Source organism: Pan paniscus, chromosome 4 (genome assembly GCF_029289425.2).
Source record: "Pan paniscus chromosome 4, NHGRI_mPanPan1-v2.0_pri, whole genome shotgun sequence".
In the NCBI taxonomy this organism is placed as follows: domain Eukaryota; kingdom Metazoa; phylum Chordata; class Mammalia; order Primates; family Hominidae; genus Pan; species Pan paniscus.
The window spans coordinates 32,084,458-32,111,205 of record NC_073253.2 but is presented as its reverse complement, the minus strand read 5'-3'; the positions used below and the strand labels follow the sequence as shown (position 1 = coordinate 32,111,205).

Genomic DNA, 26,748 nt, shown 5'->3' with positions numbered 1-26,748 from the left:
CCTGGGCTTTGAGGTGATGGTAAGGGAGTATGGCATTTAATCTTGGACTTGAAGGGTTGACAAAAAGATATCCGGAATAGACAAACCCCTGGCTAAAGAAAATGTATGTGTTTTCTGAAATTGATGATTTTTAATGCGGATTAAATTTTAAAAGCTAAAAGTATTTATTCTATCACTTAGAATGATAACTATTAAGAGTCAACTAGTGAAATCTACTATGATTCTTTATATATACATGTATACATACATATATGTATATACATGTATGTACGTACATATATGTATATACATGTATGTATGTATACGTATATATTATATATGTATATACATATATGTATGTATATGTATATATTATATATGTATACATATGTATACATATATGTATATACGTATGTATACGTATATATTTTATATATATATATATATTTTTTTGAGACGGAGTCTTGCTCTGTCACCAGGCTGGAGTGCAGTGGTGTGATGTTGGCTTACTGCAACCTCTGCCTCTTGGGTTCAAGCAATTCTCCTGCCTCAACCTCCTGAGTAGCTGGGACTACAGGCACACGCCACCACGCCCAGCTAATTTTGTTTTGTATTTTAGTAGAGACAGGGTTTCACCATGTTGCCCAGGCTGGTCTCAAACTCTTGAGCTCAGGCAATCTGCCCACCTCGGCCTCCCAAAGTGCTAGGATTACAAGCTTGAGCCACCGCACCTGGCCGATTAACAATATTTTAAAAGTTAATTGCTCTTAACTTCTTTACATAGAGAAATGCAGACATAGCTTAAACTCTTAGAAGATTATAGATAGACTGAGGTTCTTAACAAGATCTGTGTACTCTTAAATATTAATAAAATTGAGAACTAACTAGAAAAAAACTCTTAATTTTATCTGTTTCTAACAGAAGAGACATGCTCTCAAAATGTCTTTTATATGTGGTTTCTGACTGTGCTGTACCATTCAAAGTCATGGTTTTATACTGTAGATTATTTTGAAGTGACAGAACTGATAAATAAAGAACAGCTGTGACAGTAACCTTATATGTCAAACTAGAAACTGGAGTGAAAAATTTAAAAATTGACACAACAGTACGATATAGCTTTTGTGCTAATTTGCTGGCGTTAAAATGATACTTAAATTGCTGCTTTTCTTTTGTTGTGAGACAGAATAAAGATGGACTGGGTGTAGAGGTAGAACACAGAAATATTTTATACTTCTCAACTCATTAAGCCTGATGAGGCCCTTTTTGAAGTCCAGTGCATCTAGGCACGTGGCCCCTTGCATCTGTAGTAATGTGCACAGCCTAGAACAGCAGCAGTGAAGGTGAAAGAGTGCCTCCTGCTCCTGGCTATGAACCGTGTGTATATGGGCCAAATACTTTTGAGAATTAAAAAAAAAAATTAATCTGAGTATTTCAAGTAAAATCCTTTTCTTTGATTAAATTTCTAGATACTTTTAGTTTATTTTTATTGTGTAGAATAACAGATGTCCTTATCTATTGAAGGACTAGAAACTGGTGACAATAATTAGAAAATAGATATAAAAAAAGTTGTATACTTTTAAGAAGAAATGACATTTCATGTTTATTTTACACTGATTAGCTGCAAAAAGATCTAAGAGGGTTTTGGAATTTTTCATCAGTGTGTTTGAGTGATATTTTGAAAGAAGTTGTTATTAGTGATTTAAAATTAGTCCTTTCTTTGTCATCTGAGATAGAAGTGTAGAGGGCTGGACTTGTTTATCTCTTCATTTGTATTTTACTGATTATTTTATTTCAGGATCAAAGTGTGGGATGAATTCTTTATCCTTTTGGCATTTTGAAACTTTTCAAATGTTAAAAAAAACTTTTTAGTTCTAAAAATGTCCACTTCTCTCAAAGTTACCTGACAATTGTTATAATAAAAGAATACAAAACCACTTTGTGGGTTTATGTTTTGCTATTGTAACCTATTGTCTAAAATAAAGTAAGCTTATTTTTTTCTCCTTCTTTGTATCAACTCAAAACAATAATATTCTGTAGGTGACTTTTTTTTTCCTTTTTTTGTTTTTTTTGTTGTTGTTGTTTTTGAGACTGAGTCTCGCTGTATCGCCCAGGCTGGAGTGCAGTGGCACAATCTAGGCTCACTGCAACCTGTGTCTCGCGGTTCAAGTGATCCTTGTGCCTCAGCCTCCTGAGTAGCTGGGCTTATAAGCGTGCACCACCATGTCTGGCTCATTTTTGTATTTTTAGTAAAGACTAAACACTGTCTTTACAACACTGTGTTGGCCAGGCAGGTTTCGAACTCCTGACCTCAGATGAACTCCACCTGCCTTGGCCTCCCAAAGTGTTGGGATTACAGGAGTGAGCCACTGTGCTCGGCCAGGTGACATTTTCCTTTAACTTTGTGTGTATATTTACACTCAGAGAGGTTTCAAAAGGTAACTGTTCAAATTTACTTTCAATTTATTTATTCTTTATATAGGTAAAACTTTCTTATTTAAGCTTATATGCCTGTTAAGTGGACTCATATTTCATTGCATGAGAAAACTGCAACTGCTTTTTCAAACTGTACGAATGCAGTTTCACAGTGGATGTCTAAGTGAAGTCTGCTTTTATTTGTAAATTGTGTAATAAAGATTTGTCTCAGAATTCTCAACCATATTAAATATTTCTTAATCTGTATGTAATATATTTATAGAAATATTCTTTTAAAAGCAATACCTTTTGGAAATATTCTTATCAGATAAATGGCATGATAGAAATTCACAATCTAGGAGGCAAAAAACAAAAACCCAAAACAAAAACAAAAACAATTCTCATTTTACTCTTCTACGGACTCAGTGCTACCAGCATCTTTCTTTGGAATTATGTGTAGGTTCTTAACCTAATTCTTCCCCTACTTTTTGTCTAGTTGGGATACTCTCTTACCAAGAAACAGCACAACAGCATAGCATAGCAGAATCTTGACTTTACCCCTTCAATAACTTGGATAACTACTCTGAACCTGAGTTTACTGATCTATAATGTGGATATGATAATAGTTCTCTTACAGTGAAGATTTATCCTAGTTTATATTTTTGCTACACTTGAGTTACACTTCAACCAAAAGATGTGGTAACTGAATAATAATCATCATCATTTGTTATCTGTTATAATAATTTTAAGGATAAATATAATCATTATTACTAATCATTGTGTTTCAGCATCCTTATCAGCCAAATGGGGAATACCTGTGTTCCCTTCAGAATTCCATAAGTGTACTAAAACTATTTGAGTATTTTATTTTAAACTGTACCCTAGTAGAGGAATTAAGGTATTTTTAAGATTCTTACCTTTATGCAAAAGTACTAAAGCTTGACACTTAACTTTATTATTGGCAATTTATGGTAATAAATTATTGTCTTTAGATAAAAGAGTAATTACTGTGTAGCTACTAGTTTCCTAAAACTCTACCTTTCTCTTAGCTATAACAAAATTTTGAGCTTTCTTCAATAAAAGGTCAGTTATTCCATTTTAGCATTTACATGAACAGAAATTAGAGTTAAAATTATCATATATAATTCCTTTTCTTATTCTGAGCAGAGAGACTTAAAATTAGGCTTTAGCAAACAGATGGTAGTAAGCTTATACAGTATTTATGTTGCTTTCTTTTCTGCTAGGAGATGGAAGAGTGACTTACCACTTACAAAAATTATTCTTGGGCTATATGTTGATTTATATGATCAAGTAAGAAACTTTAGGTAGTAGCCCAGTTTTTTTGCTCACTGTTTGTATATCTTGTAAATGCATTGTATTTAAATCCTTCTTACACTTTTTTATTCTCAGAAGAAATTGTGTATGTTTAAAACCAGGCTTCTCAATCTTGATATTTTCCCCAAATTAACCATGTTTTTCTTTCATTTTAGTTCAGACTTGGTTCCTTCAACCTAGAGAAAGTTGAAAACCCAGCTGAAGTCATTAGAGAACTTATTTGTTATTGCTTGGACACCATTGCAGAAAATCAAGCCAAAAATGAGCACCTGCAGAAAGAAAATGAAAGGCTTCTGAGAGATTGGAATGATGTTCAAGGACGGTGTGTACACAGTTTGCTTGTGGTATAAAAATACGGAGCCCTCTTTATGTTGTTATAGCTTTAAGTTAATGATTGGTAAATTTCCAATATATGTGGATTAGCACATATATATTTACCTTAACTGAATATGATTAAACGAAATTATTCGTCACTATTGTATATTATAGGAATACATTAATACATTATGTCATTAGTATGTGGTGGCACCAGCAAATTTATAAACAATAAGGATTAATTGGGCATTGAAGATCAAAACCCGTTAATACTAATAAAAGATTTAGGTAGTAAATATTTATAAAGATTAATTCAGCTCAAATTATAGGATTAATAATGAATTAAAAAGAGACATGAAATAAAATAAGCATAATTGATTTCTCATTTGGGATCAGTGAGTGGCATCTATTTCAAATTACAGTGTTTTGGCTCCTAGTAGACTTATTTCTCTGGATTTATTGAAAATTTATACTATACCATTTTTAAAGGATGAGCTAATTGTGGCTACTGGATAAGACATTTGGAAGCCTTTTATTTTTATGGCTTTGCCTCTTTTTAAATGAGGAAGAAAAAAATAATTTTTTTTTAAATTATGAACTTTCTCAACTAAATCCTAATCTAGGCTGGCCCAATGTGTAACATTTATTATTCTATTAGTATAAGATATTTGAAGGAAATAAAATGCATGTTGTGAACACTTGTATCCTCACTTATAATATATATATGTGTGTGTGTATGCACACACATATATATACAGTGAGAAAGAAAATGATGTCTGAAATAATTATGTGGAATATATATATAATAATGATAATAATTATTAGTACATCCAGTAGATTTTTTAAATCTTTTGCTTAAATAACTCTAAAGCATGGGAACAGTTATCCAACATATTTAGGGTCTTTTTAGTGCAACCGTTGTGATTGCTCTGTATAGACGTTAGTGAGTATATGTGAAAGTATATGAAAAATGGTGACGATTTTACCACTATCAACATATGTATGTGAAAATGAAGCTGACTAAAAGATTATTTTTCTGTACATTCAATTATATTTATTAACTAATGCAAAACATGTAAAATTAAGTTCCTAACACCTAGTGTTATTTGGCTTTCATGTATTATATTAAGAAAGTGGTTATTTTGTTCTATCTTAGATCTACATTTTTATCTCCAATTATTTATATATGTTATATATAAATAATATAAAAATGAGACCAAATCCAAACTGTGTATCAGGAAACCATGCAGAAAAAGTTAATTTTTCCCTTTAACTGCTGTTTATTCATAAATAAAGACGAATTCAATGTCATAGTATGAATCAGTATCAGATATCTGTACTACAAAGCATTTCTTGGACCTGTATCTGTAGCTTGGGTGTATTTTCTATTTAATATGTGAAATAAATCAAATTAAAGGAGATGTGCTATGGTCGTGATAAGCCATTATATTTAAAACTCAGAATACCCTCAGGATGATAGGAAATTTGATCCACAAATTGCCTACAAAAATGCAGACTGGGTACTTGGTACTTGAACAAATTGCTTTAAAATGTCTGCCAGAGGTTGAAAGAGGTATTATCTCATCAGTATTCAACACCACTCCCATAGAATTGAAAGCAGCAGGGAACGAAGATGGGGAATTAGAGACAAATGCACCCTGTGCTGTAACTGTGTGCGAGGGGCACATATTATATGTGGCTCACAGATGCTTGATTTGCTATTTCTGGACTATCCAGCAAGTGCTTTTGTCTTGTTGTGAAGAGATTTCCTGTTTGATCAAAAGCACAGCCATGTACCCTGTCACCTGCTTTATTATGATCCAGCTATTTTTTTGATAGTACTGTGTCAGATGTCTTCTTCAGGGTCTATAGATGTGTGCCATTGGGTGGCCCTATGTCCTGAGAGGAAAGAGAGTCCACTCCAAAGAATTCTAGTCTCTTCATTGTATTCCAGATCTTAGATTAGTAGCTTTAAATATTTCCCAAATTTGATTTTCTTCCCTTTCAGAGGACAGAGGCCACTTTAAGGAGCTGTAAATACATCTTGATCATGGCCAAGCAGCAGTTTCTTAGTGTTCCCTCACTAGAGCCTTTGCATGCTGGAAAGGATTTACAGCTTTAGCTTCCATAAGGCAGTAGTTCTGATTAAGTGTCTTTAGGGAGATTAGAAATAGGACATGAGCATATGGAGTTAGGTAACTGGGGACATAGAAAGTAGAGAATCATTAGAGTTGGGGCCATGATGTTAAGCCTGGCAATAGTTAGTTTTGGGGGAAGCCTCTGATTATTTTTGGGTCAGTGTCCATTCATGATCCAAACATTTCTTCTATACTACATATGAAGGGATGGGAGGGTGGTGTTAAAATAGTGGGGAAGGACACAATGTAAGGGATGGGAATTCCCATAGAAGCGATGGTAGATGGGTCTGAGATACATTTACTACCCAATAGGATATTATATGAGAATAAAATAGTTGTGTACACATGTGTTTATTAGCATGGAAAATGTTGATCATATATTAAGGTGAGACATGTGCATCACCACAAATATAAACAATATCCCATTGTTTGCAAAAAAATATATTTATATAGAGTATCTGGAAGAAGAAAATTAAATGTTAATAGTGTACATCTGGAATTGTAGACTACATTTTCCTTTAATTTTGGGGAGTATTTTTTGTATATGTTTTAGTATTTAAATATGTATCACCATTATAATCAAACAATTATAAAGCTATTTTCATTTGGGATGATGGTGGAGAATAAACACTTGAGTGAGGAATGAGAAATTACAGCATAAGTAAAAAGTGTGAGCTTTAATGCATAGAATTTTAACATATATATTTGCTGTTATTTTTAATTACCACTTAATAATTGTGTTCTTGGCTCCATTTTGAACAAGTGGCATCAATGGATTAATTTTGTATAGTGTAGATAAAGGAGGAAACATTTAAGATGTGTACATGAATCCTTAGGTTACTGGCTATATTTATTTCATGGGTTTTCTACTTAATTACAAATAAAAACTCTCAAGTTCCATGTTACTGAATAGGTGTTTTGTTTGCACTCAGACCTCTACTTATAAATTACCTGCCTTTATTCTGAGTTATAGTTATTAAACCCATAATTGGAGGCAGTTTTCAGGGAACTGGGTTGACACTCACAGAATCATCAAAATAAAAGACCTTGAAAGCTCTTCTACTTCATCTCTCTGCCTTCAAGATACAATCACATTATATCCAGATGAATTCAGTCTGATTTTTAAAGACCTCAAGAGATATCTTCATCTCCCCTTGATAGCCCGTTACAGTGTTTAAGAACTGTCACAGTCAGAAAATTCTTTCTTCCATCTATGGGTAATCTGAATCCTTCACGGTATAGTTGAAGGCCATTTCCTCTTGTTCTCTTGTCAGAAAGGATGAGGAACAGCTGTTCACCATCTTTTTCCGTACTTAAAGCTTTATTAAATCTCTTTACCACTGCTTGCTTTTCCAGTTCTTTTTAGCTTTCTTTGTCTTCCCAACTCTATTCAGACTTTCTTTTGCCATACAACCCTGACCTGGGCCAGATATAATTTTGGCCAGAACTGATTATTAATTTAAGGATTACTGCACTGTGTCTAAATACCATATGTTCACATTTATATATCTATTATTTTATTTTGAGCTATCATTTAATCTGTTGTTTCATTTTTGGTGTTATTTCTGCATGAAATTGTTGTGTTTTTCCTCCTAGTTTGTTATTGTTTTGACATGTTATTCTTAGATTGTTTTCCCACCCAGAGACATTTTATTTTGAATATTCAGTATTTTTTTGTATTTTTTTATCCTTTTAATTTTTTAAAAAAAATTACTATTTTTTTGTCCAAGGTTTTAGATACCTCAGTGCTAGGTTGCTAATTAAATTTAGCATTATTGTTCTGTTTTCCTAGTTATTGTAGAAAGGATGAAGTATCATTAGACCTTTCTTGTTTGATGTTATTTGTGATTTCGTCCCAATTTGAGATTTGCCTGGATTTGATCCTTGGACTAGTGTGGTCTGATCTAGTTGTACATGGGCTTTTTGTTAGTGTCACCAGACTTAGCAGTGAATCCCATGTCTCTTCTCCACTAAATGTTCTCACCTAACAGTTCCTGTCCAATTTCTTGAGGCATAAGCTTGACAGGAAGCACGTAATGGAATGCATAGTAACATCATAATGCTCTAGGAGAGGATTGGCATTAAAAATTAGGTGGGAATGATACGACATACCTCTTAGTTACTGATTATTGGATAAAAGGATAGCATTCTCTGAGTCTTGAAAAATTAAAAGTTAAGAGTAAATTCATGTCATGCAACTGTTCACACTAATACTTTTTCTCCAGTCAGCTCCCACTCCCCCACTTTTCTAGGAAGTGTTGTCCAGTTTGATGATCAGAAGTTTGGTTGCAAAAAAATCCTAAAGCTTTGCTGAAACCAAGCAAGGTTAACTCACATGATACCATTCATTCTATTGACTGTGTTTTCCTGTCACAGAAATGTTTCCTTTGACAACATAGTTCTGATACTGGTTACTTAAGATTAACAATATTCTTTAGGAATATTATATGATATTTCGTTTTCATATTTATTTTCACTTTGAATGTGTCATACCAAATGTTAATTTTAATAAAGGTTTGGGAATTAGCTTGTTAGTTGTTAAGTACACATCATCATTCAATCAAGAATTATTGAAGTGACTTATATGGAAATTAAATATGGACTTAAACCAGATAAATTACTAATTGGTTACCATTCCTAAAATTTAATATAAGAAATTGTAATATATTTGTTTATATGTTTTCACATATTGGTTTTTACTTTGCATATGTTTGAAGTATGTTATTATATACTCAGGTATTTCAGTAATATGTACGTTTTAAAGTTTTTTGTTGTGTTTTTTTGAAAATATTATAGGAAGATGAGAATATCATGCTTACGTAACACTGAATCTGAAATATAAATGTAGTGACATGTCTTTGCTTAAAATAAACTATCAATATTGCTAGCTCCTTTTCAATATTCAGTTTTTTTCTAACATCTTTTCGTGTACTTCTTTCTCAGAGAACTTTGCTTAATGAAGGGAATACTGTTAGATTGATATTATTTGCCACAGTTTTTTTAAAAGCTGAAGATGAAAAACATTACTTTTACAATGGTGAATAGCTATTAAATGAGGGAAAAAATACAATATTCGGAATCACTGTTTTTCTGTTTCCTTATAAGATGTCAATATTAGCCATTCTCCTTGGCTCTTCTTCTTTGCTGGAGGGCTATAGTCAGCCATGGTGCCCAGCAGGAATGGCATAATCCTGAAGCCCCACTTTTGTAAGTACTGGTAGTGGCCTATAGCAATATGGTTCACCCAGCCTGCAAGGAAGAGCCACAGACATGAGACCAGGCAAGCCCACTGCATTGCCCGGTGCCTTGTATCTGGACCCATTGGCCCCTAGTAAAATGCCCCACATGAGGTTTCACACCAAGTACAAGCTGGCAGGGGCTTCAGCTTGGAAGAATTAAGGGTGGCCAGCATCCACAAGAAGATGGCCTGGACCATTGATTTCTCTATTGATCCAAGGAGGTGAGACAAGTCCACTGAGTCCCTGCAGGCCAATGTATAACAGCTGTAGGAGTACTGCTGGAAGCTTATCCTCCTTCTCTAGGAACCTCAGCCTCCGAGAAGGGAGACAGCTACACTGAAGAACTCAAATTGGCCATCACACTGACAGGACCGGTAATGTTCATATGAAATACCTATACGAAGGAGAAAGCCAGAGTCATCACCAAGGAGGAAGAGAACTTCAAGACTGCCACGTCAGGCCAGGTGCGGTGGCTCACGCCTGTAATCCCAGAACTTTGGGAGGCTGAGGCGGATGGATCACGAGCTCAGGAGTTCGAGACCAGTCTGACCAACATGGTGAAACCCTGTCTCTACTAAAAGTACAAAAATTAGCCAGGCATGGTGGCAGGTGCCTGTAATCTCAGCTACTCGGGAGGCTGAGGCAGGCGAATCGCTTGAAACCAGAAGGCAGAGGTTGTAGTGAGTGGAGATCGTGCCACTGCCCTCCAGCCTGGGCAACAAGAGCGAAAGTCTGTCTCAAAAAAAAAAAAAAAAAACCTGCCATATCAATGCCTGGCTCTTTGGCCTCTGGGCAAAAAGGACCAAGGAAGCTGCAGAACAGGATATTGAAAAGAAAAACTAAAGCACTGTTGAGGCCTTGTAATAACTCTGCAGAAAAGCTGGGAAAATGAATAAACCACTGGGAAAATAAATAAACCAAAAAGATGTCCATATTAATTTATTCACTTTATTCGTTTGTCTAATAAGAACCTACCAAACATCTGTCGAATGCTAAACACTATGCTGGGCACTGAGGATACAGTGGCCAATAAAACACACATGCTGTCTGCTTTCCTGGAGTTCACATCTTTGGCAAAGACTGTGCTATAAGAATTTGCTGAAATTGGTCCCAGAGAATATATTGCCATATTTTCCTTTTTATCCTATGAGACGTTCTAATTCTTTGCGTCTCTAGATAGGTAGATTGTTGAAAGTTTAAGGGCATGTATATAAAAGCTATCTAATTTGGACATTTGTGTTTCTAATTTCACTGAAATATATATGTGTGTGTCTATATATGTACACACACATATATATTACTACTGGTATATATGTGTGTGTGTGTTTATGTACAGTATAAAAATACTAGGATACCTGTAAAACAACAACAATGTAAATAAGCAGTATGAAACAACATTGAAAAGAATACATAAAATAATTTGTATTTGAATCAATAAAATAGGAATGTATTCATCATGTATGTGTATGCATATATTAAGTATTTACAACCTCAGCTATTTTGCTTTCTTTATATATCTCTTGGGAGCTTAAAATAAATACAATCCCTTGTTAGCTCATTTGAGCAGTATGGGATGAATTAAAAACAATAGAGAATTTTGTATGTTTTGTCTTACGTATCTAAATTTGAAGATATGTAGTGTTTTACATTTGCTGTTTTATTAATCTCTCCTTGAATATATCAAGTAGAATACTTTCATTGGGTATGTGTATTGCATTTCTATATGTATTTGTGTGTGTGTGTGTGGTGCTCGCTTATAAGAATATAACTGGATAAGTCGTGTTCTTGTTGTGGAGCAGTTTGTTGTCTAGTAGAGAAATCAGACAAATTAGCTATGTTGCCTTATCACAAAATAAGATTGTAGTTGCTTTTATAGTAATATTAACATAGTACTGAGGAAACAGGCTACGTTTACTCTTGTTTGAAATTTATCCCATAAAAACATTCTTTTGTAAATAAACCATGCGTATCAATAAATTATCTTTAGGCATTTTGATTTTCTAAAGGCTTATTTGTATCAGTTTTCAATTTTGATCCTTATCTCAGTATATAAATTACATTAATAACCAATAATTTCTAATTGTGTATTTAACCATCTTTATAAAACTTCCAAGTCAGTGAAAGCATATGTGAAAATAATCTTTAATTGTATTTTCCTTGAAATCTTCTTGATTATTAGACTGAATTATGTTAACGCTAAGCAGAACTGCATGACTAATTTGTTTACTTATTTACTTTTTTAGATTTGAAAAATGTGTGAGTGCTAAGGAAGCTTTGGAGACTGATCTTTATAAGCGGTTTATTCTGGTGTTGAATGAGAAGAAAACAAAAATCAGAAGTTTGCATAATAAATTATTAAATGCAGCTCAAGAACGAGAAAAGGACATCAAACAAGAAGGGTATTTTCGCTATCTTGTTTTTGGATGACAGATGAATACATTTAAGTGGAATTTCTTCCCAAAGTTAATGAACATTAGATGCCAACTTTTTGATCATATGAGATAATTTGGTAGTCTGGATGTGGATGTTCAGGCTGTTAGATAGGGGTGCCATGGGCTAGAGAGTTGTCAGCATGGTCTCTCTATGTCTGCTCAACTGTGTCACCTACACTTAAATTAAAAAACTGACATGAGGCTTATTAAAGTATTATTTAATTCTTAGACATTAGTAAGACATACTAATTTTAAAAAAAACTTTCATCTGCAGAACTACAAAAGTTGGATGCATATTTGTAATCTTGATGTCTAGGCAATGATTAACTTTAGAATCAAGTGGTTAATGTTAAATTCCAGGGAGCACTTATTTTATCTGATTAGAGTGTGATTATCAGTTTTATTCTTCTTTCACATTTTCTCTGAAAGTACATATGTACTTGATTTTTATGGAAGAATCCTAAGTGACAAATGGCTGATATGGCTTTCGACGATTATAACCTTTTTACGCATTAGCAAATACAAGTTAGGGTCTGTTGCTTTGAATCTTAGTAGAAGTACAGAATTACCAGTGACGTAGTATAAAAAAATTTGATATCAGCTAGTCCTAGCACAGGTACTGGTCTTGCAGTCATACCTATTAGTTTATAGCTTTGGACAAGTCACTTTATCTTCATAATAAAGGTAAAGATACCCATCTTAGGGTTTTGCAGAGATCAAATGAAATGCGAACTGTTCTGAGATTAGTAAAATGTTAAATACTCTGTGACTCACAGAGATAATTTGTTAGAAAAAGTATTTTGATGGAAGAATAGTACCTGATAAGAAACTGATTTAATATTAATTATAATGAGTACTAAATTCAGATTAAAATTAGGTAAAAGAGAAACTTGTTCTTAAGAGAGTTAATATATAGGTTTTAAGATGCTTTCATCTAAATCATATATATTTTCAATATGTTTGTCTAATTAGAATCTTTTTCTAGGAATATTTTCTCTAATTGCTTACTGATAAATCTGCTGCCTAGCAGGGGGTGAGCCAGTTATTTATAATTCTACCTTTCTCTGTTTCTAGGGAAACTGCAATCTGTTCTGAAATGACTGCTGACCGAGATCCAGTCTATGATGAGAGTACTGATGAGGAAAGTGAAAACCAAACTGATCCCTCTGGGTTGGCTTCAGGTAAGAGATACATACATTTATCTCCTCTGTTGAATATCTTATTTGGGCTTCTTATTCTAATGTCAAGAAACCATAATGGAAAAATGTTGTGAAAGACCTTATTCTATGAAAATTCTTTAGCATTTTTATTTTAAAAACTCAAATTTTTAATGTTAAAACTTAATATTATTTGTAAAATGCAGCAACTCATTAGCACAGCAGTGTGAGCAAGCATTCATACACATATACTCCAAGGTATACTCTTCCTGGTTAAATATAACCAGGAAAAGCATAAGCAATGAGGAAGAAACACCTTTATGCTAAATATCATCAGCTTAAAGCTGGTTGCCTTTAACATTTGAGATCTTATTTAGCTAAAGCCATGGATAGGCCACTGGAGCAGAGTAATCAAGAATGCTCTAAATTATACTGAAGTTGAGGCCTTCTTTCACTCTTCAGAAAAAAGATTGCAACAAGTGAGATGTAATAGAGGAAAAGAGAAGGGGAAAAATGGCAGTTTAGTGCAAAGTACCTATGACTTACTCAGTCCTTTGGATCAAGTTCCCAGCAAGTGTTTAAACCCATGAGTTATTTTTTAAAATGTTTTATAGATTTCCTAGTGACGGTGGAAACAGGAGTCTCTGAACTCATTTTATACTTAGATGGTTTTGACCTAAAACCAATACTGTTAAAATAAATGCTTGATTTATTTATTTAGAAAATATTTTTGAGTTCCTATTATGTACGAGAAACTTTGCTATGCATTAGACAACAAAACACAAAAATCTGTGCCATTGTGGAGTTTAAATTGTAGTCAGGGAAACATATAAGATGAATAAATATAAAATATGTTAGGTTGATAAGTGCTAAAGAGAAAAATAAACCAGAGAAGGCCGATAGAAAGGTCAGGGTGAGAATAAGGATGAGGGTTATGATTTTAGCCAGACTATCAGAAAAGGCCTCAGTGAGAAGGTGAAGGTGACATGCTATCTTGGGGAAGACCATGCCAAACAGAAAACAAAAACAAAAACAAAAAAACACTAAGTACAAAGTTCCTGACGCGTTTAAGCAATACTCTAGAGTGTAATCTGGATAAAGTAGAAAGATGAAGACTGGGAGAATTAGGAAATGAGATGAGAGAGATGATGGGACCTCATCACGTGTAGGGCGATATAGGCTACCATTAGAACTTCTCCTGTTACTTTGAATTAACTTCGAAACTACTGAAGGATTTTAAACAGTCAGGTGACATAATCTGACTCAAATTTCAAGAGGATTAGTCTGTGTATTGTGTTAAGAATAGACTATAGGATGACAAATGCGGAAGAAGATATAACAGATGGGAAGCTAGTACAACAATTCGGTGAAGGATGAAGCTGGCTTAGACCAGAGTGATGGAGAGGCGATGAGCAAGGAGCAGATTCTAGGTGTGCTTAGAGGCAGCAGGATTTGCTGATGAAGGGGTTATGACTGAGCAAATAAGACTGAGAGGGAGCAGCCAGGAGGTAAGAGGCAAAAATATAAATGTGGTATCCTGCTGATTGATGGATTTAGCAATACAAACATTATTAAGGATCTTAATAGAACATATTCACTGGATTGGTGAAGGAAGGGGATAGGAGAGAATAGGAGTTTCAAAGGGAATGGGAGGAGAGAACTGGAGATGAGACAGGCAATACTTTCAACAAATTTCACTGTAAAAAATGGGAAAGACATGGGGCAGCAGCTGGAGGAGGAAGTAGGATAAAGAAAAGTATTTTTGTTTGTTGTTTTTAAATAAAAGAAAGAATATGTTTGTATACTGATGAGAGTAACTAAAGAGAGCAGGTAAAACCATCAAGGCAGTAGACAGAGGAAAAACTACTGGAAATCTGTCTCTAAAAATGTAAGTGGATGGGATCCAAGGGACAAGTAGTAGATTAGTTTAGCCAGGAGCATAGTCACTCCCCATAATGACAGGAGAAAAGGTAGAATAAACAGATGAAGGCACAGGAAAGTATCTAACTGCAGTCACAGAAACTTATTAACATTGATTAAACTGGTTGATTCATCTGATTCTAATCAGATTTGAATCGGATTACACAATACACACACAATCATACTTTTGCACTTGGGAATGAAATTTCTTTTCACTTGGCAGTTATGCTTGTTTTACCCTAGTGTCCCTTTTAAAATGAAATTATTATTTAATAATCAAATAGAGAAAAACTTACAAAGATAATTTGTACTCTTTCCAGTTTAAACTTTCAGAATTTTTATTAAATACAATGACCTTTGGTCTTGTTTCTTAGAGTATCTTACCAATATTTGAAGTAGGTGAAAATTATTGATGAGAAAATACGTGGTTAAATATGGCTATATGAGAAAGAGGACTTTTATGTGTTCAGTCTATTTTAAGTAAAACTTTAAGCTACAATTGTACTATTTTCAATTTGGCAAAATTCTCCTTTCTCTTCAGAAATGTTTAGTTTATTTCATGTTCTTTCTCTATTTTACGTGTCTTTATTTCTTTAGCCCACATCTAGTTCATTACACATATGATCTACAGGTCTCTGTTTTTATTTTTATTTTTTGCATTTAACTTGCTTTTAGTAAGTTTTCGATGTCAAGAATTAATAGCATAATAGAACTTTACCCTTTTTCTTCTGCTGCAAAAAGAAATGTTTAGGAAACAGATGCTGACTGAAATAGAAAAATAAATCTCATCTCAAATGCTTGACACTGAATCAAGAACTAGATTTCATAGATCTGAGAAAGAAAATTGTAGATGTTAAACAACAAAATGGGCCACCCTATAATTTACCAGTTTCCACAATTAATTCTTCTACAGAGACAAAATATGTTTTTAGTCCATGAGAGATAATTCTGTTGAACACAGCTTTCTCTTTTTGGTACTCTATGTAGTATTACTATGTTTTTTGAGGCAGAGCAGTGAGAATTTCTTCCTGATCTTATTCTGCCATCTTGATAATAAATTACTTGCTCTTTGAATACAAATAAATTTGTGAATTTATTTTAGATATTGCAATTTCCTGTGTGCTTTTCCTACAATAAAAACAAGAAAAAGAGAATCTGATGGGGATTAATACATTTATTCAGACTTTCAGAAGGCTGTCTTTAAGTGGCTGAATATATAATTTGGTAGTTATTTTGTTATAGTAAATGGATTTTTATCATTAATTATTAAAATGCCCAAATTTCCTCTGGAGTTGGTCACATTATTACCCAATTTCTTGATGATAAAATAGAGGTTTAGTGAGATCAGGATCATTTAGTAATACGAAGATGAATATGTTAATCTGAATCTGAGTATGGTAAATTTGAATTGGATTACACAATAGGCATACAATCATACTTTTGTAAATGGAAATGAAATTTCTTTTCATTTGGTAGTTATGCTTGTTTTTACCTTACTGTCCCATTTAAATGAAATTATTCTTTAATAATCAAATGTAGAAATATTCACAAAGATGGTATGGTAATTCATTCACAAATATGAAATGGTAAATTCATATTTACCATATTCACTCTAGGGAAAAGTCTGGTTACTTTTATGCATATATCCAGAAGTAGAGTAGGGGTATTACAATTTGAAGGAAATTGTTAAGTTACATTTTTATGAATATGCAATCAATTTATGGCTTTTTTTCCTCTAAATTTTCATATTTTCCCACTGCCACTAGGATTACTGAGGAAATAACTAATGATAATGTAGATCAGTCTAATAAACCACATCATGCTCATATGTACTGTATGATATAGCATGAAAAACCTCAAAAAATACTCATTTTCTTGGCTGAAAGGAAATCCCCAAAGTATTCTGAAACTTGAATATCACAGTCAATATCACCGCATACTACATTTTATATTTTTCCATAGCAAGATTTACTTTTACTATGTCTTGGATTTTAGAATTTCCAGATAGATAGTGATTGTATTACTGACTTTATTGCTTAAGCTATGGCTGCATACTAAGGCCCTGGATTTTATAGGTATTTCACTTTGTTTTATATTAAGATTATGATAAATATAATAGTTGCTGTAGTCTCTATTTGTAGCTCAAGCTTTGGACTAGAAAAGTAGGGATCACTTTCACCCCTATCTAGTTGGTATTAAGTACTTGTGGCTTTAAAGATTTCCTGCTTAGTCTGGACTCCTCCTGCCTCCAAAGTGAGTGTGTGTGTGTGTGTGTGTGTGTGTGTGAATTTAATAGAAATCTGGTGGGTTATTATAGATACTGTGAAACAGTCTTCCCTATAAGAAACTCTTTTTCTTTCCAAATCAAGGTAAAACACGATGTCCCTATCTAAGGAGAAACATTGTTAAACTATGTCCACTAAATAACAGAACCTCAACAAAATATGTAGTGATAGAAGCACCATTATGTATAGCATTAGAGCCAAAATCTGCAACAACACCACATGCAATTGGCCTTTTATTTGCCCCAACCATATCAGATATAATCTAAGAACAGTTTCGCATTGTGCAGTTTTAAAATATTGCTTCAGAACCATTTTCATGCTGTGATAACAGAATTGTATGTGAAAACAATTTTAAAATATATATGAATATTCTAAGAATTTTAGCCATTATGAAACATTTCTTAGTCTTAACATAATTCAAAAAGCATGCAAATATTTAGTGGAAAATTTGAATTTATATGATAGAGTTAGGATTTTTCTTGTGAAACATTTTGAAAAGCTATGCTTAATTGGCTCCTAATTAGTTAGCTATCATAAGGCTAATGATTTTAATTCCTCACTAATTATTTTAATATATAATCAGTATTTCAAAATTATAGTTATTTCTATGAATAGAATTGACAATATTTATTACAATTATAGGATAATTAAGAGCATTACTAAAATACAAATAAGAAATCTTTTCTAGAATGTTTCACTCTTTTTAGCTGCATATTAAAGGTGCACAACCACTAAAAACAAATATAATAAGCTTTCCTACCACTTTTCTACATAATTGCTAGCCCAAGATTTAGCACATTAGTTTAATTAATCCTGCTTCTTAACCAACAGGAAGGTCCCTGTACAACTGCTATCAGTAATTTAGGCTTTCACTTAGTTGGTAGGCTTCCTGAAAGGAAGTGTGATTATAGAATAGCCTTTTTGAAAATAAATGAATGGCTATGTCCAACAGTTGATGAATACTGATATAGTAGCTTTTAAAAATAGAACAGAATCCAATATTTTTAAGTATCAAAGGGCTTGTTGCTTCAAACAGTGAATGTCTACTCACAGAGGGGATAACAACATGTACTGCCAAAGAGATTACTCAGAAACTCAGCTTTAGAATAACAGATTATGCTCTTAGTCTTGCCCAGCTTGTTTATCATAGACACATTTATTTATAAGTTTTAAATTAAAAGCTTGATTTAGTTAAACCTACCACCAAACTGGAAAAGAAATTTAAGTGTATTTCCTAGCAATAGTGGGCTTTTATACATAACCATTGTTGCTAGGAATAACGTTATATGCTTTGGAAATCTAGACTGTATAGTTCTAGATCCTGTTATTTAAGCTCATTGTTTTTCCAATGAGGGAACAGAGGCCTAGAAAGATTAAGTACGTTACTTTTGGTTACACAGGGGAAAATAATGAAAAGTATTTGCCTTGTAATATAATAATTAACCACATTAGCACGTCTACTCTTGAAATATTATAAAAACCCTTGCAAATTTTCTAACAATGAGGAAATTGCCACTGATACAAGAGAATAATGGGAACACTTTTTTCTCCTATATAGAAAAAAGATCCTATTTGTACATACATTCTCAAGAAAGATAGTCAACATCATCAGATTGAACAAGTAAGACTTCATGGTAGGTAGCTTGTGGAGAAACTAATAGAATGCACATATTTCTGTTGAAGTCATCCCTGTGTATATTAATTTCTTCAGATTTTGACTTAGTATTTATTCACCTGAGAACTCTCAAATGTCCCAAAGGTTGTTAGCAAATCTATGATGGTTTCTTATTTCCTAGTACTAAAATATAACTTTGATATGACCTCCTAGGCAAGTATCTCTACATCTTTATATGTTTGGGGGGAGACAAAAATTATTTTAATGTTATTTGTCTCTGACTATGGATGAGTGAGAAAACAGGCAAATCCTTTACCCCCAAATCAACTATGAATCTAAAATTGACCCAAAAATAAGCAAATAAGTACTTCCAAACATGGCCAAAGGCAAACAGCAATATGAGAACTGTTTATTCTTGAAAAACTGCTGAAGTTTGGGTAAGAACTGGGAGTCTGTGGATTTCTTGCTTGCCTAAGACTGCCTCTATCACTGCCTGCCCACATTCATGAGTTTGGTCAGTGTGAAAGTTATGCCAGCATCTGGCTGGCCATGAGGACTGGCAACTGCTGTACCTGAGCTAAAGAGGGCTCACTCAATTTGCAGCAGAGGGTGATACTCACAACCAGCAGCATTGTCAGTAGAAGTAATGATCTTGGTGTCAGTGGGTAGGTGTGTTAGGCCAATGGATCTACTAACCTGGTTGTGCTCATGGTTGGGGTAAACATATTCCTAGCTGAAAGTGTGCATGCACTTTTGCAGTAGAGACTGAAGAGAGGGCCCAAGTTATTTTTACAGTTCTGGCCTAACCTAGAGATAATACATATCTTCATAGGAGAATAGAAAAAGAGAGGCTAGACTTTCAACATACTCTTGTTCCTGCCACCCCCCCCTCCCCCAACAAAAGAAAAGAAACCTATCAGCTTGAGGTGTTTGTGCATTATTTCTATCAATTACTGGCTGACGTCAAAACTGTCTAGACACAGAGTAACCCATTTGGAGCTAGGCTTTAAAATTTAAAAATCAAGAATAAAATAAACTGTGCAGAAACATCAATTGTCACTCATCACAAGAGAAACAGATTTCATACATTTACCACAGGTAAGTTAATAAACAAACAAAAAGCAACAGTAGCAAACTTCAGAAGGAAAATAGTCAAAACCCAGAGTTGTTACAATATATTATTTAAAATGTTTAGTTTTCAACAAATTGGACATACAGAGAAACAGGAAAGTGTGGTCCATACTTGGGGGAAAAAAGTAGTCAATAGAAAATGTTTCAGATGTTGAATTTGGTAGACAGACTTCAAAGCACAGTTTATATCTATATCTATATCTGTATCTATATATATACACACATACACACATATGTATGTTTATGTGTATATGTATATATACACATATGTATGTGTGTATATATACACACACACACATTTATATACTAAACTAAACAAAAACATGTTTAAAGCCTTAAAGGAGAGTACGATATAAATGTATCAACAAGTAAAGATTCTCAATAAGGAGATAGAAATTATTTGAAATGAACAATATGAAAATTCTGAATTTGAAGAGTGTAATAACTGAAATGAGAAAGTTACTATAGCAGTTGAACAACAGATTCAAATTGTCAGAATAAAAAAAAATCAGTGAACCTGAATATAGATCAATAGAGTGAATAATTTCCTAGGAATGAAGAGCAAAAAAGATGGAAGAGAAATCAACACATCTTCAGAGACTTTTGGGACATCACATGTGCCAACATATGTGTAATGTAAATTCTGGGACAAAAGAGAGAGAAAGGTAGAAAAAAAATACTTGAAAAAATGAAAGCCAAAGCTTTCCAAAATTTTATGAAAACCATTAATCTAAGCATCCAAGCAACTCAGTAAACTTTAAGTGAGATAAATACCAAAAGATAGGCTGGGCATGGTGGCTCACACCTGTAATCCTAGCACTTTGGGAGGCTGAGGCAGGCAGAACACCCGAGGTCAGGAGTTCGAGACTGACCTGGCCAACATGGTGAAACCCCATCTCTATAAAAATTCAAAAATTAGCTGGGCATGGTGACACGTGCCTGTAATCCCAGTTAGTTGGAAGGCTGAGGCAGGAGAATCTCTTGAACCAGAGAGGTGGAGGTTGCAGTGAGTCAAGATCATGCCACTGCACTCCAGCCTGGGTGACAGAATGAGATTCCATCTAAAAAAAAAAAAAAAAAAAAAAACACCAAAATAAAAAAAAAACAAAAAGATACATTGAGACACATATACATAGAAAACATTTGAAATCCATAGAGGGAGACACATATAGGACAGCATCAATATAACAACAGACATTATCTGAAGCAATGAAGGACAGAAGGCAGCTGTATAGCATTTACAAAATTCTGAAAGAACAAAAAAAGAAATCATAACCAATACTTTTATATCCAGCAAAGTATCTTTCAAAATAAAGACGAAATAAAGACATTTATTAATTAACAGATTCATTGGTAACAGACCTATTTTGTGACGCATATTAAGAAATCTTCAGGGTGAAAGGAAACAACATGAAATGATAACATGAATCTACAGGAAGAAATAAAAATAATAAAAAATGTAAAATAGTGGATTAATAGAAAATATAAATACATATTTTCTTTTTTATTATTGTCTTTTATGCCAGATTGAACAAAGGAATAATTACAACACTGTGACATTGGGTTTATAATATAGATAGATACAATATACATGACAATAATAGGACAAATTGGATAATATAGCTATATGAGAGCAAAATTTCTATATTTACCACATATAAAGATATTATTAATATGAAATAGATTATTAAGTAAATGTATTGAATTAGTAATTTAAAATATTTCCACAAAGAAAACCCTGGGCCCAGATGACTTTACTGGTGTTTTCTATTGAAAATTTAATGAAATTATACCAATTCCTTATAAACTGTTTCAGAAAATAGAGGAGGAGCGAACACTTCCCAACTCATTTTGTGAGGCCGATATTGTCATAATATCAAAGCCAGACAAGACATTGCAAGAAAATAAAACTATAGACAAATATCCATCATGAACATAGATATAAACATTTGAAACAAAACACTAGCAAAAAGCAACCAGCTCCATACAGAAAGAATTATACACTGTGACCAACTGAGATTCATTCCTCTTATGTAAAGATACTTTTGCATCTGAAAATCAGTTAAAGTATTTCACAATGATAAAATAAAGCACAAAACCACATGATCATCTCAATAGATGCTGAAAAGGTACGTGACAAAATCCAACACACATTAATAACAAACACTCTCAACAAACCAGGAATATGAGGTAACTTCCTTACCCTAATAAAGGCATCTAGGCAAAAGACCACAGCTGTCACATACTTAATGGTGAAATACTGAATGTTTACCCCTCAATATAGGAAAAAAACAAGGTTGTCTGCTCCCATCACTTCTATTCAGTGTTGCACTAGAAATTCTAGGCAGGGCAATTAGGCAAGAAAATAAGATAAAAGGTATTCAGATTGGAAAAGAAGTAAAACTTCCTTTTTGCAGATGATATGATCTAGTGTATAGGAACACTACGGAATTCACTAAAAAACTCTTGGAGCTAATAAATTGACTCCAGTAAGGTTACAGTGTACAAGATCAATATACAGTAATCAGTTGTATTTCTATATGCTTGCAATGAATAAGCAAAAAATGAAATAAGAAAATTGCTCCTGGCCATGGTGGTGTATTCCTGTAATCCCAGAAACTCATGATGCCAAGGAGTTTGAGGCCAGCCTGGGCAACATAGTTGAGACACCCATCTTTAAAAAATAAGGAATTGGCCAGGCACGGTGGCTCACCCCTGTAATCCCAGCACTTTGGGAGGCCGAGGTGGGCAGATCACAAGGTCAGGAGATTGAGACCATCCTGGCTAACACGGTGAAACCCCATCTCTACTAAACAAAAAATACAAAAAATTAGCCAGGCATCGTGTGGGCGCCTGTAGTCCCAGCTACTCGGGAGGCTGAGGCAGGGAGAATGGCGTGAACTTGGGAGGCAGAGCTTGCAATGAGCCAAGATCGTGCCACTGCAATCCAGCCTGGGCGACAGAGCAAGACTCCTTCTCAAAAAAAAAATAATAAAAATAAAGAATAAAGAAATTAAGGAAAAGAATTGCCTTCACAATAGCATCAAAAAATACCTAGAAATAAGTCTAACAAAAGAAATTCAAGACTCCTACACTGAGAACTATGCAACATTGTTGAGAGAAATTAAAGAAGACTTAAGTAAATGGGAAAACATCTTGTATTTATAGATTAGAAATTTAGTATTGTTGGCCGGGTGTAATGGCCTACACCTGTAATCCTAGCACTTTGGGAAGCTGATGCGGGCAGATCATTTGAGCTCAGCAGTTTGAGACCAACCTGGGCAACATGGCAAAACTCCATCTCTACAAAAAGTACAAAAAAACTTAGCCAGGCATAGTGGAGCATGCCTATAGTCCCAGCTACTTGGGAGGCTGAGACAGGAGGATTGCTTGAGCCTGGGAGGCAGAGGTTACGGTGAGCCGAGATCACACCACTGCAGTCCAGCCTGGGTGACAGAGCGAGACCCTGTCTCAAAAAAAAAAAAAATTAATATTGTTAAGATAAATACTTTCAAATTGGTACATAGATTCAGTGAGATGCCTATCAAAATCCCAGCTGGTTTTTTAGCAAAAATTGACAGAATGATCCTAAAATTTATATAGAATTTCAAGCAAGCAAGAGTAGACAAAACAATCTTGGAAAACAAGAAATAATTGGAGAACTCTTTCTGATTTCAAAAGTTACTACAAAGATATAATAACCAAGATGATGTAATAATATTATTATAAAGATAGTCATTATATCAGACATAGTCTCACTGATAAAATGAGAATCTAGAATTGAGACTGTAGAAGTAAGCCTTCATGTTTACGGTCAATTGGTCCTCAGCACAGCTGCGAAGACAATTTAGTGGGGAAAGGATAGTCTTTTAGACAAACAGTGCTTGGACAAGTGGGTATCGACTTGAAAAACAGTTACACAGGTGTTTACCTCATATGAAACACAAAAATTAACTCAAAATGGATCATATGGATCATAGGTCTATATATAATAGCTAAACCTATGAAAGAAAACAGAAAATCTCTGTGAACTTAGTTTTAGGCAAAGAGTTCTCAACTATAATATCAAAAGCACAATACATAAATGAAAAAATTGATAAATTGGATTTCGTCAAAATAAAAAAAATTCTGCACTTCAAAAAGGTATCATTAAGAACATGAAAACACATGCCATGAATTGGGAGAAAATATTTGCAAATCACATATCTGATAAGGGATTTGTTTCTAGCATATATAAAGAATATTTACAACTCAATAATAAGAAAATAAACAACTGGGTCAAAAAATTTGCAAAAGACTTGAATAGGCATTTCATTGAAGAAGATATAAGAATTGTTAATAATCACATGAACAGATGCTTAACATCATTTAATCATTAGATAATACAAATTACAGTTAAAATCAGATACCACTACACACCTACCTGAATGGATATAATCTAAAAGTTAGAAAATAATGTGTAGGAAAGGATGTGGCAAAACTTGAATCCTCATACATTTCTGGTGGGAATGTAAAATGTTACAACCACTTCAGAAAACTGTTTGGCAGTTCCTCAAAAAGTAAAATACATACTTACCCTATAACCTAGCTATTCTACTTCTAAGTCTTTACTGAAGAGAAATAAGAACATACGTCCTCATAAAGACATATACTTGACTGTTCATCAGAGCATCAGTAATAATAACTCCAAACTGGAAAATTCTGAATGTTCATCTTCTGGTGAAACGTTAAATAAAATGTGGTCTATCCATACAATAAAGTATTATTTGGCAATATAAAGGAGTAAACTACTGATAGATACTTATTGTGGATGAGCCTCAAAAAAATTATGCTAAAGCAAAGGGAACCAGATGCAAAGGTTGTTTATTGTATGATCCTATTTATATCTAATATCAAGAAAAAGGGAACATATATAGGTACTGAAAACCGATTAAATGTTTGCTAAAGCTTGGAGTGGAAATGATGATTAATTCAAATGAGCCCAAGAGAATTTTTGGACATGATGGAACTGTCCTAAAACTGATTGAGGTGATCGTTGTACAAGTATAAATTGCTAAAATCATTGAATTGTACACTTATACTGGGTGAATTTTATGGTGTATCAATTGTTCATTAATAAAAACTTTCTAAGAGTTTCTTTCTAAAAAAAAAATAAGCATTTGATCATCTTGAGATATTTCAAAACACACACACACACCCCCCAAAAACCAATTGTGAGGTCGGGTAGCTCACGCCTGTAATTCCAGTACATTGGGAGGACGAGGCGGGCAGATCACCTGAGGCCAGGAGTTCAAGACTAGCCTGGCCAACATGGTGAAACCCCGTCTCTACTAAAAACACACAAAAAATTAGCCAGGCATGGTGGCGTATGCCTGTAGTCCCAGCTACTTGGGAAGCTGAGTCAGGAGAATTGCTCAAACCTGGGAGGCAGAGGTTGCAGTGAGCCAAGATCACTCCACTGCACTCTAGCCGGGGCAATGCAGAGCAAGACTCCGTCTCAAAAAAAAAAAAAAAAAAAAAAAACCATTGCGATAATTTGAGCTGTTCAGAAAAATTCTTGTACATCCTAGGCCAAGAAAGCCAAAGTTCGAAAGTGCAAGTTTCATTCAAGAGTAAATTAATCCGGAGGGTAATGAAATACAAGTATACTTCTTGTTTTTCTATTCTTATTAGTATTATTTTCTGTTCTTATTGCTTTGATAAATCCCTAATATTTTCATAAATCACTAGAGCTATTGAATAATGAAGTAGAGCTGAACCTCAGCACAAGGATGCAGATGTCAGCAGAATTCTGTAGCCTGTGTAACTCTTACCTGAAGTTTTTACTATACTCAACTTCAATGAATGCCTTCTCTCTCAGTGTATTTTTGTTGGTGTCTGCCTTCCCTCCTGCCCTTTCTCTCTAATTCTTACATTCAAATCCCAAAGGAAGTGGCTTAAGGGTGTCTTCAATGAGAATAGAACATCTTGTAGGTATAACACTTGTTCTGCCACCCATAAGACTGCTAGCCAGCCTGCTACTTGGTTGCATTTTTGCTGTTTTGCTCCAAGTATCTGTGACCAGGATTGTATAAAGTATAGCAATTTGACATTAACTTGTGTCATCTATAAGCTGTTTCAGTGGGCAAAATATATATGAGAAAAAGTATGTGGTCGCTTATTTAACTTAAACATTTAGTTTCTTGAACTTCTCAGTCTTTACCTTTTATATATATATATATATTTATTATATTTTAAGTTCTAGGGTACATGTGCACAACGTGCAGGTTTGTTACATATGTATACATGTGCCATGTTGGTGTGCTACACCCATTAACTCATCATTTACATTAGGTAGATCTACTAATGCTATCCCTCCCCCCTCCCCCCACCCCACAACTTCTCAGTCTTTAATATGCTAATTAATATGCATGGTGATAAAGATGGTACATACTCTGCAACATTTCTCAAACTCATAAAACTTTATGAACTTTTTTCAGTGGATATTAGTGTTCCCTGCAACCTATGTGAGAAATCCTGTGTTAGTTGGTTTCGACTTTCATATGAATGAGGTGAGAAAAGGGAAGGTATCTAAAGAAAACAGGTATTTCCTAGGACAGTGTTTGTATGTCTGTTTTAAGAGGACATGTACTAAATATGAGGAGAGGATCATATATTTGAGGATACAGTTTTAAAATGTAGCATAAAATCATAAGAATAATATTAAACCTCAAACATGCAAAAACTGGGAGGAATTCTGAAAATGGTTAAAAAATGATGTTTTGTTTTGTTTTGTTTTTTTACCATTGTT

The 26,748-nt window shown here is 33.9% G+C and overlaps 1 protein-coding gene across 6 annotated transcripts in view; it reads left to right on the top strand.

Annotated features, from left to right (window-relative positions):
- XRCC4 (X-ray repair cross complementing 4) overlaps positions 1-26,748 on the top strand; it is a 274,814-nt gene that overhangs the window by 113,480 nt on the left and 134,586 nt on the right. For all 6 annotated transcript variants that reach the window (XM_003822245.5, XM_024928771.4, XM_008975780.4 and 3 more), the window contains exons 4-6: positions 3,882-4,048; positions 11,662-11,817; positions 12,925-13,031. In XM_003822245.5, the coding sequence (XP_003822293.1) occupies positions 3,882-4,048; positions 11,662-11,817; positions 12,925-13,031 (430 nt within the window). The remainder of the gene's footprint in view (positions 1-3,881; positions 4,049-11,661; positions 11,818-12,924; positions 13,032-26,748) is intronic.